At 39.5% G+C, this 15045-nt stretch overlaps 1 protein-coding gene across 1 annotated transcript; it reads right to left on the bottom strand.

Annotated features, from left to right (window-relative positions):
- Positions 1 to 266: 266 nt before the first annotated feature.
- LOC120572540 lies at positions 267 to 1876 on the bottom strand. The gene is made up of 4 exons (XM_039821871.1): positions 1769 to 1876; positions 1272 to 1631; positions 918 to 1093; positions 267 to 332 (listed from the first exon to the last, which is right to left on the bottom strand). The coding sequence occupies exons 1-4, from the start codon at positions 1815 to 1817 to the stop codon at positions 267 to 269; spliced, it is 651 nt and encodes a 216-aa protein (XP_039677805.1). The 5' UTR covers positions 1818 to 1876.
- Positions 1877 to 15045: the final 13169 nt, after the last annotated feature.

The raw sequence follows: 15045 nt of genomic DNA, 5'->3' as shown, positions 1-15045 counted from the left end.
CAATACATGTAAAAGAAACAATAACAGAACCAAAAAATATTACAGTTAACAATAAGAAAAGAAGGCTGAATGGTTTAGTGCAGGATGTGAACAGATGTTGAGGGAATGTGCAATAGTTCAGGAGAGATAGTTAATGCAATGGACAGGTTATAGTCCAGGATGTACGTTAATGTAACGTAAACATCTAGGAGGGGGGGGGGGGTCTCAGCAGAGACGGTACGCTGCTGCCACCTCCAAGGACAAGGGCAGAGTGCAGCGTACCGTCTCTAGACGCTGATGGAGGAGGTGAAGATGGCCTCGATGATGGCAGTGGAGAAGTTAACTCTCTTTGTCTTTGGCAGGTGAAGTTACAGTTTCAGTTACACAACACAAGACTCTTAACCAGAGTCTCAGGTGATAAAGGTCAATAAAAAGCTGCAGGCAGACATGGAGCATTTCTTCTTCTGGTGAAGAGCTCCCTTTGCTGGAAGTAACAGACAATAATACAACAGTACCAGTACATTTCATTTTAAGGTTCAAATTCCAAAAAGAAAAGGTTAAAGCTCTATGTGTTACAGTAAATGCTGTATACAAAGTCTGGTAGAAGTTTAAATGAAAAAGGTTTTAAAAATTGCACATATGAGCTGTAGCCTGTGTGGAATACGAGGAGAGTATTTCAATATTCAGATCTGTCTAACAAATGATGGAGGAAACAATGGTCACTCAGTCACTTACTGAGGAATATAAAAGGAAAGATGTGTTTCAATCCACTTTTCAGTTGGTTTGTGTTTATTTTGCTGATGTGTGTGTGAAGCATCAGAGTTGTAACCTGACAGACAATGGGGAACTGGTATTTTCTGGGGCTCTGTGGTATGTAACTGGATTCTACCAGTTTAGTGTCATTATAGTTGTTGATTAAACTGTTTCCACTGATCCACCTGCTGAACTTTTCTCTGAGTAGAAATCTTGATTTTTAAACAAAGCCTGAAAAAACAGAAACAAAAACCCAGCAGAGCTGCTGTCAGTCCACAGTAGAGACCGATCCTTCCCCGACTCTCTGGCTGTGGTGGACTTGTTGTGTTTGGTGTCTCAGGTTCAGGCCGATCCCTCGCTGCTGTAAAGAGACCAAACACATCCGTTTCATTCATGTGAAGAAAAAACATTTCACTAAAAGAAAAGGAAGTGTAAGGATCGTGGATTGTTTTTACTTTTAAATTCTCAGGTTTTTATTCATCCAAAACAAAAAGTTGCTGAATTGAACCTGTTATGGAAGTTCTTGTGAATCAACTTACCAGTGACATTGAGCCGACATTTACCAGAGCTACTCCCATAACTTGTGTGCACTCTACACACATACAGTCCCGAGTCTTCAGTCCTGAGTCTGGACACATGAAGTCTGAGTCGTCCTTCTCTGAGGACGTCTTTGTCCCACTGGACTCGTCCTGCAAACTGTTCATCCTGAAACTCTGGGGCCTCAACTCCTTCATGGAGATGAAACAGGACTGAGGGTCTGAGATCAGAGAACTTATTACAGTCGATAGAAAGAGAGTTGGAGGAAGTGTGAGGGTTGGTTGTGAAGGTCCACTCCAGTGTGATGTGGTGGTTCTCCTCTGCCTGATAGGAGGTCTGGGTCACATTCACTACAAATGTTCCTGTTGAGGAGACAGAGAGGGAAAGTGAGGAGCAGACACACTGACAACTTTAAACTCCATCTCCACATGTTTCTGTGGACACTTTAGTGATTCTTTGTTTAGTGTTAGTGGATAATAAAGTGATGCTGTAAACTAACCAGAGACACAGGAGGTCAGGATGATGAGCAGCAGGATGCTGCAGATCATCTTCTCCCTGTGAGAGGAGACAGAGGTGAAGAGTCACAAACACATGAGCTCAGAGTTCACAATCTCCAAATCAGAAGCAGCTTCTCTCCTCAGTAGTCTCATGTTAGATAAACACAAAAATATCAAAGCAGTAACACAAACAACCTCATGTTCATGTCAATCAGCATCTCTCCAGAACAATGCGTCATAGGAAGTGAAACTGTAGCCCTATAGTATGTACATGTACAGCAAGCTACATGTAAGAACGATCGTTAAGTTGCACTGTGCCAAGGCTTCTGACATCGGGCATATTTATACTGCCATCCGTGTGCAACGGGCGGAGCGAGAGTGGGATGTGTCCTGACAAGGACACATCCCACTCTCCAGCTCCGCCGCGTCACAGATACCTATCTCGGTGGGCGGAGCTCGTGATGTTTTTGCACATAGACTATCGCCACTTCTACCGTCATGATCTAGTTGTACAGTCCTGATCCAGTCTCACCACCACCACTGCTGCTGCTGCTGGAGTCCAGCCGCTGTTTAACGCTCAGAGGTTCTGCCAGGACTGGAAGTCTATCCCGTTTTTATCCACTTTGGGGGATTTTAGTTATCGGACGTGGACTTTAAGTTGTTTTTAAGGACTTGTCGTCCGCTGGTGTAGCACTCTTACCGATCAGGATTACTTTGATCTTATGATTTTAATGATCGTATTGTTATTAGGAGTTCTTACCTTTTCAGCTGTAGGCTGTGTGGCAGAACATGTGCCGTTCCCTAAAAGAAGAAAGTCAGCTTTAGTCTTCACCTTCCAGCTGTGTATATATTATATATATTATTATATATTTTGATATGCTGCTGCTGTATGTGGGACAGAAGAGACTCAGGGTGAGGTGTTAAACACAGCTGATGCTGTCCTCGTGATCATTTGATAAACTCTGCTTTCTAAACTCTTTCAGATATCCCAAACAGAAGCTGCAGGAACAAACTGATTGATTTGTTCAAACGGCGTTCAAAGTTTATTAATTATACTCGATGACCTATTGGATTCTGGTATAAAAGGCAGATTTGTTCTTTTATTGCAACATTATTACATTATAAATAACAATAATAGTTATTAATAGTTATTATTTATATGAAGTATATTGTCCAGGTGAATAAATGGGAATAATGTGTTTCAGTGTTGTCTCGAGACAGTTTAAACCCTTTAGTAGTGTGTGCTGATCCAGATAATAACTGATGGATTTATGACCCGGATTCATCTTCTGCTGTTAGAACTCTGAATATGTTTGTTATTGAAAACTCTGAAGACTTAAAAAGGAAACAAGTCAGACTGGTGAAGCTGTTTCTGTGTTGCGCACTTTATAAAAACTCACTTCCGCCTTTTCTGCTGATATCATCCGAACTAATATCCAGAAGAAGATAAACACAGTGAACACTTTGTTCTGTCATTAATCAACTATAGGCTACTGGGAAATCAGAACAAGTCTGAAAATATATAAAAAAAATCATACATAAAAATAGGTCAATAAAGAAAAAAACGTATTCAACTGATTTGACTCGGTTTTCTTATCTAATCAATAAATGGCAACAATGTCTGCTAAATGATTAAATTATCATTTAAACGGAGAATCAGCTGCTTCTCTGAAGAAGTAGGTTATTTATTAAATCTTCATCAGCTCAGCTGGTGACTCATGAGGAAGACCTGCAGCCATGTTGTTACTTTGTCCAGATGTGAGGTGGAGTAACATCAGGGTGTGGTGATAAAATGGGGCCGCTGTAAAGCAGCATTATCCCGGCAGGCAGGGAGGAGAGAAGTCGCCCACTTACCTTATTATTATTATTATTATTATTATTATTATTATTATTATTATTATTATTATTATTATTATTATTATTATTATTATAACGGATGGTCCGGTGAATGAAAGAACAACACACAGCACAGCAACACGATCCCTTGTTTCCTTTTGAGTCTGACTTTCTCAGCGACACTTTTCCCTTTTTATTTTTTGGCTTTTCTTCATTAGACGCTCACTGATCCCCCCATATTTCTGAAAATCCTTGACATGGTTATGACCTGCACTTCGTTAGTGCTTTCTGATCAGCCTGGAATGTGTTTCAGTCATCACCTTTACAGGTTGTTTCTGTTCATTTTGCTGATTTTCATGTGTGTGAAACATCAACATTAATATGGTTACCTGCTGTTATATTACCTGCCAGTGAGAAACTAGTATTTTCTTTGTGTCTGTGATATAAACAGTTAATTTTAACAGTTTTGTCTCAGTTGTTAATGATTAAACTCTAAACCATCAACTGCTGATTTGTAACTTATATTCTCAAAATGGGAATCTGGTTCTCTCTGCAGAACTTTTCTGAACAAACAGAAACAACCAGCCAGCAGAGCTGCTGCTGCTGTCAGTCCCACTACACAGTAGAGACCGATCCATCCCCGACTCTCTGGTTGTGGTGGACTTGTTGTGTTTGGTGTCTCAGGTTCAGGCCGATCCCTCGCTGCTGTAAAGAGACCAAAACACATCTGTTTCATTCATGTGAAGGAAAACATTTCACTAAAAGAGAAGGAAGTGTAAGGATTGTGGATTTCCACACTACTTTTTTTCTCAGGTTCTTATTGATCTAAAAAGCTGCTGAATGGGGGCATTGTTGGCCTGACAACAACCCTTCTTAGCTGTTAAATAATCACAACATATCAGAGCCTGAGGTGAGCTATTGCTTTTATAAAACAGTCATCAAGTATGGCATTATGAAAGTTAGTCACATTTCAATTTAAATGATTTTTATTCATAAAAAAAATAAATAAATCACATTCACAATAAAATCTAAGCTCTCCTGGGCTGGCTGCCCGCCTCACACATACTGAGGCTGTTGATATGGAACAGTAATGCTAGCCTTCACTAGCAGCTAGCACACTTTCTTTTGCTTAACACTAAAGAAAGGAAAACAATAACACTAACTAACTAACCGCTCAAGGCAGTGGTAGTGCAGCAACTACCGTGTTCTGGGCGGTAAAATGACTGTTTTTGTGAAAGGAGTCTGGCAGCTTTGAAGAGAGCAGAGAAAACGGCTTCAGTTCCCTGTTTTAAAGTGCTGTCTAACAGCAAGATAAAGCTCTGAAATAAATAAATATAGATATAGATATAAATATAGAGTTTGATTTGAAGGCAGCTCTGTGTCCTGGCAGTGCTTCCCTCCGAGGCACCAGCCATCAGTCAACGTTTTTCTCAGACGTGGAGTGATACTTAATGTGCAAAGGAGTCCGATTATAGTCGTTGTATGTGGTTATTATATCACAGCTATGAACCAATCAGATTGCTTGATTCAAGCCTTTTTTATAATGAGCAATTTTATAATGAATCAACTTACCAGTGACATTGAGCCAACATCTACCAGAGTTACTCCCATAACTTGTGAGCACATCACACAGGTACAGTCCTGAGTCTGGACACATGAAGTCTGAGTCGTCCTTCTCTGAGGACGTCTTTGTCCCACTGGACTCGTCCTGCAAACTGTTCATCCTGAGACTCTGGGACCTCAACTCCTTCATGGAGATGAAACAGGACTGGATTCTTGAGATCAGTTAACAGTTCACAGAAGATATTATGAGAGTTGAGTGGATGTTTGGTTAGGGTTGTGAAGGTCCACTCCAGTGTGATGTGGTGGTTCTCCTCTGCCTGATAGGAGGTCTGGGTCACATTCACTACAAATGTTCCTGTTGAGGAGACAGAGAGGGAAAGTGAGGAGCAGACACACTGACAACTTTAAACTCCATCTCCACATGTTTCTGTGGACACTTTAGTGATTCTTTGTTTAGTGTTAGTGGATAATAAAGTGAAGCTGTAAACTAACCAGAGACACAGGAGGTCAGGATGATGAGCAGCAGGATGCTGCAGATCATCTTCTCCCTGTGAGAGGAGACAGAGGTGAAGAGTCACAAACACATGAGCTCAGAGTTCACTTATTACAGGACAGAGAGAGGACATATACAGTCTGTTTATTTGTGCTCGTTCTCCAATGATTGTTGTTTTAATTAGGCCTTTGTTAATCTGTGACAGTGTAGCGAAATGATGTATAGGCTATATATCTGATCATCATAACGTTCATATGAATATAACATATATATATATATATATATATATATATATATATATATATATACAGTACAGGCCAAACGTTTGGACACACCTTCTCATTCAATTCCTCAAAGTAGCCACCCTTTGCTTTTTTATTAATAAGGGAAAAAATTCCACTAATTAACCCTGACAAAGCACACCTGTGAAGGTAAAACCATTTCAGGTGACTACCTCATGAAGCTCATTGAGAGAACACCAAGGGTTTGCAGAGTTATCAAAAAAAGCAAAGGGTGGCTACTTTGAAGAATCTAAAATATAAGATATGTTTTCAGTTATTTCACACTTTTTTGTTAAGTACATAATTCCATATGTGTTCATTCATAGTTTTGATGCCTTCAGTGAGAATCTACAATGTAAATAGTCATGAAAATAAAAAAACACATTGAATGAGAAGGTGTGTCCAAACTTTTGGCCTGTATATATATATATATATATATATATATATATATATATATATATATATATATATATATATATATATATATATATGTTTGATCATCAAACAGTAATATAGGCTATATTAAAAAACATGCATCCATAAAAAGGGCACTTTCTATTGAGGAAGAAAAAGGGCAGGTGCTCAAGCTTTTGATGTCTATGTGTGCTGTGCCTGACAATAGCAGCCTAAAGGTCTAAATATCTAATATATAGGCCTTCCCCCCAAAACGTCTGAATTTCTGGTGAACTGTTATGCCCCTATTCTACCTTTTTCTGAAGCAATTTGTGCTGGAAATATCTTTATGTAAAGGTGAATGTGGATTACAATACAAACATAATGGAATATTTAGCAGTAAGGCTCTCAGACATTATGTATTGCTTTCAACTATTTCTTCTCCTGTAAATCAACTTTTCTAATTCTATCTGAGTCAGTACACATGTAGTATAGGCATGACTACTCTTCCCTCCTCTTTTGCATATTTTGTTGGGGACGTAAGCGCCTTAAATGTGCATATGAAAATTATTCACCTCAAGATACATTCATTCATTTCAAGTAATCAATAAACCCCTGGACATTAATATTTCAGATGTTGTCAGCATTGTGAGGCTCGGACCCAAAAATGCAGACTAAAGGATTTTATTAACAGATAATCACAATGGTGGGAAAACACAAAGCAGGAAGTAAAACAAGACATGTTGGAGCAAGATTTCTGCTCATGTTCTAAATTGTGTGCACATTCAAAATATAACTCATCCCATCAGTGTTCTGCGATTTAAGACGGAGCATTAAGGGGGAAAAAAATGAGGATTTTTATTATGTATTTTGCATTTCGAGAATAAATTCGAAATGTCGAGAATAAAGTCAACATGACGAGAATAAAGTTGAAAATACCATTTCGAGAAAAAAACTTGATATTTCAAGAATCAAGTCGGACTACTAGCTTTACCTATAATCTTCTATAAAAAAGCATTGTGAAGGCCTATATGAACTCGTGAAATTATACTTCAGAATCGGTTTTAATAACAAGGAAATTCTTTCTCTTTTAGCGCATAAACACAGTATGGTGATGAGTCAGAAGGGGAAACCACACAAATTGGAAGAGGTGGCTGTATTCTTACAAACTGAAATAGCTTGGAATGGACAGATGCAAGGGTATTGATGGTTATATGTTGTATCACAAGACCCAATAAGACAATTGATCAAATTGTTTGATCTTGAAAGAGTGGAGCTCAGGCGAGCGCGGCACTCCAACGATGTAACCCATATCTATGATGTTGCCTATGGCAGCTGGCATGACGGTCGCTCTAAGGGGATTAAGTGATAAAGGAGTTGAATTTATTCTCAAATTTCAACTTTATTCTCGTCATGTTGAATTTATTCTCGACATGCTGACTTTATTCTCGAAATGCAAAATAAATTAAAAATCTTCCTCCTTAATTTTTTCCCCCCTGATGTGCTATAGTGCTCCGTCGTAGTTTTTAGTATGGGAAGTGAGAGAAGCAGAAACTTCTAAAAACCTGTTTTAATGAAGTCCCAGTATTCCCAGTAAGAATCGTGAAAGGTCCCAGACAGTAATAATGGATTCTGACTCAGATTCTCTCTCGTAGTGTTTGGTTAAAGCTCCCAGTAGCCGACCCACACGCTGCAACGCATCATCATCAGCAGAGGTGGGTAGTAACGAGTTACATTTACTCTGTTACATTTACTTGAGTAAGTTTTTGAAAAAATTATACTTCTAGGAGTAGTTTTAAATCACTATACTTTTTACTTTTACTTGAGTAGATTTGTGAAGAAGAAACTGTACTCTTACTCCGCTACATTAGGCTACAATGAGCTCGTTACTTTTCTTTTTACCTCTTTGGTATTCTACGCGTCATTGTTTTTATCCCCCCGCGTACGCCTCATTTTAATGTTTTATTTTGAAAGAGAGAGAGAGAGAGAGAGAGAGAGAGAGAGAGAGAGAGAGAGAGAGAGAGAGAGAGAGAGAGAGACTTCCGCCAAAGGCTCTACCACGTACGTGACTGTTCACCAATCAAACGTAGTTGTGCAGTCTCGTCAGCTGGCAACAAAAAATAGGCGACGCTGATGCGTAAATCAACACTTATCAATATCACTTCCCCATCAGCCAGGACCAAGATCTGACTATAATTACACTTGTGCTTTCCATAAACTGCTGTAATTAGCCTATTATTTCAGTTGCAATCCTGCCAGTGGAAGCGATCGTGAGAGCAAATAAAAAATATAAAAAACATAATTCAAACCACTGTGCGCATTGGCTCAAGAAGCAGAGAAATAGCCGATATGTAAATCCCTCCCATTCAAATCTATATATTTCATAAATATACCCATCAGGGAATGTTTACGGCGTTGTCGGTCTCAAAATGTTTTAACTTGTATGAGCGCACTCTTCCCTCGTTTTTCTCTTTTTTCTTCTCTCTCTCTCTCTCTCTCTCTCTCTCTCTCTCTCCGCACCGAGCTCCGCCTGATCTTCTATAAGAACGGTGATGCCGTTATCAATCGAGTATTGATTGGTCTGTAGCCGGTTGATCTCTGATCTCCAACATAACCTGCTCCCGACCAGGTTAGGCGTCCAGCATAAGTTACCACGGCGATTGAACCCGGTATCAAGTGATCCACCTTCGTGATAAAGAAAACGCTGGGTTGAACCTGAAGTTAGCTGTTAACCCCAAATCTTGCTTCATAGTCCAGGCCTCTGGCCTCATAAAGAAATCATGTTTACCTTAGTAAAAGTGCCAAACAGCAGCTCCATTACCTTGTTCTAGTTCTAGAGCCTGGTAAAAAAAAGTAGGTTTGGAAATTTGTGTTACTTGTGCTTATTTATTTTTATGTATTATTATTTTATGTATTTTATTTTTTAAGTACTTGAATTTACCTGGATTATTTTAATGTAAGCTATTTTGTAATTAATTAATTTTTATTAATTTTATTGATTGGATGAACTATAATTTGCCTAAAGATGATTATTTAGTATTTTTGTCCGTCTGATTGAATGCTTATGTTAAAAAATAAATCAGACGTTACTCAACAGTTACTCAGTACTTGAGTAGATTTTTCACCAAGTACTTTTTTACTCTTACTCAAGTAATTATTTGGATGGCTACTTTTTACTTTTACTTGAGTCATATTATTCTGAAGTAACAGTACTTTTACTTGAGTACAATTTTTGGCTACTCTACCCACCTCTGATCATCAGTTGGTATGATACTGTAAACACACACCGAGGGAGGAACTGGAATCTGATCCCCGGCTGCTGAAGGCAGGAATAGACACATACAAAGCAGAACAGAAAACATCACCAAGGACAGCCCCCCCGCCTCTGATCTGTTTGAGCTGCTGCCCTCAGGGAGTGGCCCCAGGTGCATCACAACAAGGACTAACAGATTCAAGAACCGTTTTTTACCAAAAGCCATAACCACTTTGAAATCATACATGCACTGACTTCACAGTCTTACCCCCAACCCCCGGACTCTCTTCTACCCACCTATGGTAGAATATTTAATATTAAATACTTTTGATGATAATGATAATACTGTGCCATTTCATTACTGTACAATATATGTATACTGTGCAATATCATTACTCCACACTACATATCACACTGTATATAAAACCATATTTATTTATTTTTAATTTGTTTTTATATATGTACATAGCGTCTCAAAACTGTGCACCTTACCCCCCTTTATTGCTCTACTTATTTTATTCCATGTTGTTACATTTTTTTCTAACTACATGTTGGCACTGGAAAAGGAGTTGCTTTTAATCTCGTCGCCACAGGCACTTGATCTCTTCCTCTGCGGTTCTTCAGCACCATCTCTGTGTGTGCTGCTGGCATAGACTGTTAAAATGTACAGTCAACGGCTGCTGAACAACGGCTGTTACAACATCAAATCACAAGAGGGGGGAGGAGGAGCAAAGTGCACCTGCTCTGCATGTTGACAGGAGCAGCAGTTACACAGACAGCGCACTTTTTTCAAGAACTTAACCATGATGGCAACACTATAAGAGACATTAAAAATAAGAAGGCAATCAAGACTAGAATTGTGTTTGATACATTTCTCACGTACCAATGATACATTTGACTTAATATGTACTACACTTTTCTTTTTTACTTTTTAAATTATTTTCTACATGTAGGCCTACCTTTTTCTGCACCTCTGGTATTGACTTTTTCTATATGCACATACTAGCGATGAACCTATGTTCTTTACTAATAAAAAACATAAAAATAAAATATATATACAGCCAGGTCGCCTCTCTGATGAAACCGCAGCAGTGCATGAGACACAGGTATACGCAGTATACCCACTAAGAAAGCTCCAAGATGTCCATATACCCACGCAACAACTTTTCATTATATTTTTGATATATTTTGAATTGTCATCTGTGGTCTTCTTCTTCTACACTAAATAAAGGTATTTCCACCGTAAATTGGTTCATAAATGTGTAGCTGAATACAGGAAATGAAGTCGTTGATGCTCAAAACTTCCCTAGGGAGGACACCCAGACCCCCCACTTTGATATGCCCCCCTCCCCACCAAAGGCAGATTCCAGTCAATATATATATATATATATATATATATATATATATATATATATATAGTACACCCCTCACATTTTAGTAAATATTTCATTATATCTTTTAATGGGACAACACTGAAGAAACATTGCTACAATGTAAAGTATAAAGTTTACAGCTTGTATAACAGTTTAAATGTGCTGTCCCCTCAAAATAACTCTACACACAGCCATTAATGTCTAAACCGCTGGCAACAAAAAGTTTCTGGAAAATCAGAGAGGAAGGAGGGATTTGGTTTAGGTGGCCGGTAAATGAGGATGACTGTCATGGAGGAAAGAGTTTTGAAGGCGAGATATTCAAACGATGATACTGAGGGGAGGGTGAGTTCTGTGATCCGGAAGTTCTGATTGAAAATGACGGCGAGGCCACCTCCACGGTGGGAGGGGCGGGGTTTGCAGATGTAGTTGTAGCCAGGGGGGGATGCTTGGTTGAGGGAGAAGAAGTCGTTGGGTTGTTGCCAGGTTTCGGTGAGCAGAAGGAAGTCAAGAGTGTTGTCGAGGATTAGTTCATGGAGGGCAGGGGCTTTATTGTTGAGCGATCGGGTGTTGAGGAGGGCAAAGTTGGCATGGTGAGAGGGTGGTGGGATGGGGGCAGGCTGGAGAGATCTGAGGTTGTCCCGGTTAGCAGTGCGTGTGGTCGTTGGGGTGTGGGGGTATTGCAGTTGAGGGGGGACAGTGAGCCGATTAGCAAATGATTGGAGAGTATGATTGAGTGTATGTGAAGTGGGGAAAGCACTGTAGTCCGGTCCGGGTTTTCTGTGTAGCCTGATGATGCGTTCAGCCCTATGTGAACCAGTGGGTGAAGCATTCAGATGACGTGGGACAGGTGCAACAGAGCGTGCAGGTGACCAGATGGATGGAATGGATTGTCCGTGGTGGAAGAAAACAAACTTGCGGCGAGAGCTTCTGTGGATGTAACGGCGTCGACGTAGAAGTCCGAGCTGTTTGATGACTGGGATGCAGGATGGAATGGAGTAGTTGACGAATTGGACCAGTTGCAGAGTTGAATATTTGATCATGATGCCGAGCGGAGGGACGGAGAGCTCCGTGATAGTGGTTAGCCGTGGGCTAGGAGCACAGAGGTGGAGGTGGAGATGGATGAATGAGGTGATTGCCAAAATGATCCACAGCATGGACCAAGGAGAGGAATGTCTAGTCTTGGTCGCTCGCATCTGGTGGAGGTTGCCTATGAGGAGGAGGTCAGCGGTCAATCGGTTAGCCGCCGAAGCAGCTAGGATTTGCCGCCACGCGTTTGGTGAACGGGGGCAGCTAGCTAGCGGCTAACCGACGAGGCAAGAGTCCGGTCAAGGAGCCCCAGGCGGCTTCGGGAACCAGCAGAGAGACTGTCCAGAGGTACAGAGGCTGTCCAGAGGTAGGGGGTACAGCGAACACAAACACAAGAGAATAGCAGATGAATAGCAGACGGAGAAGCGGCGAATAACCAGCGCCAGCGTCCTCTCACGTCGGTGTCAAGAGAAAGAAAAGGCGCACAGAGGATCATCGGCTGTCCTCTCCCCTCCCTGATGGACCTTTACACCTCTTGCTGCGTCAGCAGAACAGAGAACATCACCAAGGACAGCTCCCACCCCGCCTCTGATCTGGTTGACCTGCTGCCCTCAGGGAGGGGCTACAGGTGCATCAGAATAAGGACTAACAGATTCAAGAACAGTTTCTTCCCGAAAGCCATAACCACTTTAAACTCACACATGTACTGACTTCACAGTCTTACCACCCAACCCCCGGACTCTCTTCTACACACCTACTGTGCAAAATTTAGTATTTAATATTAAATACTTTTCATAAAATTCTGTGCAATTTCATTACTATGCAATATCATTAATTCACACTACATTTCACACTGTACATAAAACCATATCTATCATTATATTTTTATATATGTATATAGCTCTCAGAACTGTGAACCTTACCCCCCCCTTTTTCTTTTGCGCTACTTATTTCATGTTGACACAGGAAAGGAGTTGCTTTTAATCTTGTTGTACATATGTGTATAATGACAATAAAAGGCATTCTATTATATTCTACATTCAGGAGTCTCCTTGTTTCTGTCTCTAACTGGGAGGACATTCGGGGTCTTTACCTGAAACTTCTGGGATAAATAATTGGATAAATATGAGGGTAAATTAATAAGCTCATGACTCATGGTTGTTTCACGTCGATAAATAATTTCTATTGTTTCACTTTAAAGTGAGATCCCTGTTAGCATGGGCCACACCTTATTCCTCCTGTCACACTTCACTTCAGTTTGGCACCGTGTGTTATCTTTGTTGTGTTTAACTCTCTAATTAAAACTTTTACACACAAAAGAACCACAAGTCTGGTGGCAAAACTGTGTCAGGTTACAAAGTTATGAACTTTGGTAAACTTGGAAAGATATTTAGTTTTGAACTTTATATTTGTGTTCAAATTCTGCAAAGGGAAATGAGAGAAGACATGCTCCACACACTGTACAAACAAGCCAGGTCAAAAAGTTCACTTATGTTTATTTAGAGGGAAATATTTTGTACATTTTAGAGACACACAATGAAAAAACTAAGGCAGCAGAGACTTAATTTAACATTACATGAAGCCCTAAATGGATTATTTTTCATTAAATGTCAAAGGGCAGGCTTGATCCAGATCAAATGTAAAATCGGATTACATGCTCTGATCTCAGTTCAGAATCCCTCTTTTGGTTTTGAAAAACCCATTTCCAAGATTTGATCCAAGATTTGATCCAATCCGTGATCCGAAATCCCACTGGATTACTTTTGAAAAACTGGGCCCAGGGTGATCAGGATGAGGAGAGTCTGAGGACACCTGGTGGACAGCTGGACAATCTTCTTATTCTGCTGCTAAACACTTTGGACTCTCTGAAGCACTTTCTTTTCTTTTACACATTGAAAATGTAACTCGTTTTCTATAATGTGGAAATAAACCTCGATAGTCATCATTCACTGTGTGAATGTATTATGAGACTGTTTTCATATATATGATCTGTGAACATTTGAATTATTAGTTGAATGACTTGGTGAATGTGAATCTGTATAAATAGAAATAAAAACTTAAAAAAAAAAAAAAATCAGAAGTTTAATATGATCAGTTAGAGTGCAATATTTTCAGATATAACAGCCAGCAAAGAGTTTTAAATAAATTAGTTAAAACATAACATACTGATCTTCCAGAAATTGGTCAAATTAATGAATGAGATCAAACATCAGATCAAACATTTTAATCCTGTCAGATAAAATCAGAGCAGAAGATCTTTGTGATCATCAGTTCATTTAAATATCCTGATGGTCTCACATATCACAGCTGGAACCTGCAGACAGTGGAACCTGCAGACAGACAGCTCTCCCAGAATGCATTAGCATTTACAGCATGATCCTGTAATCACTTTTTTTAAATAAATTGATTAGATATTGACAGAGAGTGGAAATATATATTTATAAATATACAGTATTTAAGTACCTTTCTTGACCTGATCACTGTTTTTGAGTACAATATACTTTTAACTCAATTGAAATAATAAATAACTAGTTTGTTGGCCCCAATATTGCTTTGCTGTACCTCTAGCTTTACCATCCAGGACAGGTAGGAGTGGGATTTTCCAGCAGACACACAAAGTTTCCAGGGTGCTTTGCAGTTGAGGTTTGTAGTTTGTGTAATAAATTATACAAGACAGATGAACATACCAATTTGATTTAAGTTCTTATCCAAAGTGAGGTGCTCTGTGGTTTTGTGCTCTGTGCTCTGTAGTCTAGTGAGGAACTTCGAACATGCTCCTCACCTGTACACCTCACTTCCTGTGGCCTATGCCCCTAAATGCAACCAGGGTATGCCGCATTTAATCCTGTAACCCAATATCCAAACAAAATAAAAATAAAACCAACAATAAACATGAATAAATATACAGGAGTTAATTACAATGGCTGCCTCTGCAAAAATAGAAATTAGTTTTGCTTTGAATACATATGAATCAGAATCAAGTTTTATTAGTTACTTGTTTAGAAAGGTGCATACATAAACATCAAACATATTAATACAAAACACAATAAATATATAAAAA

The sequence above is a fragment of the Perca fluviatilis genome, chromosome 14, assembly GCF_010015445.1.
Source record: "Perca fluviatilis chromosome 14, GENO_Pfluv_1.0, whole genome shotgun sequence".
Classification (NCBI taxonomy): domain Eukaryota; kingdom Metazoa; phylum Chordata; class Actinopteri; order Perciformes; family Percidae; genus Perca; species Perca fluviatilis.
This window is presented reverse-complemented; position numbering and strand designations above follow the sequence as displayed.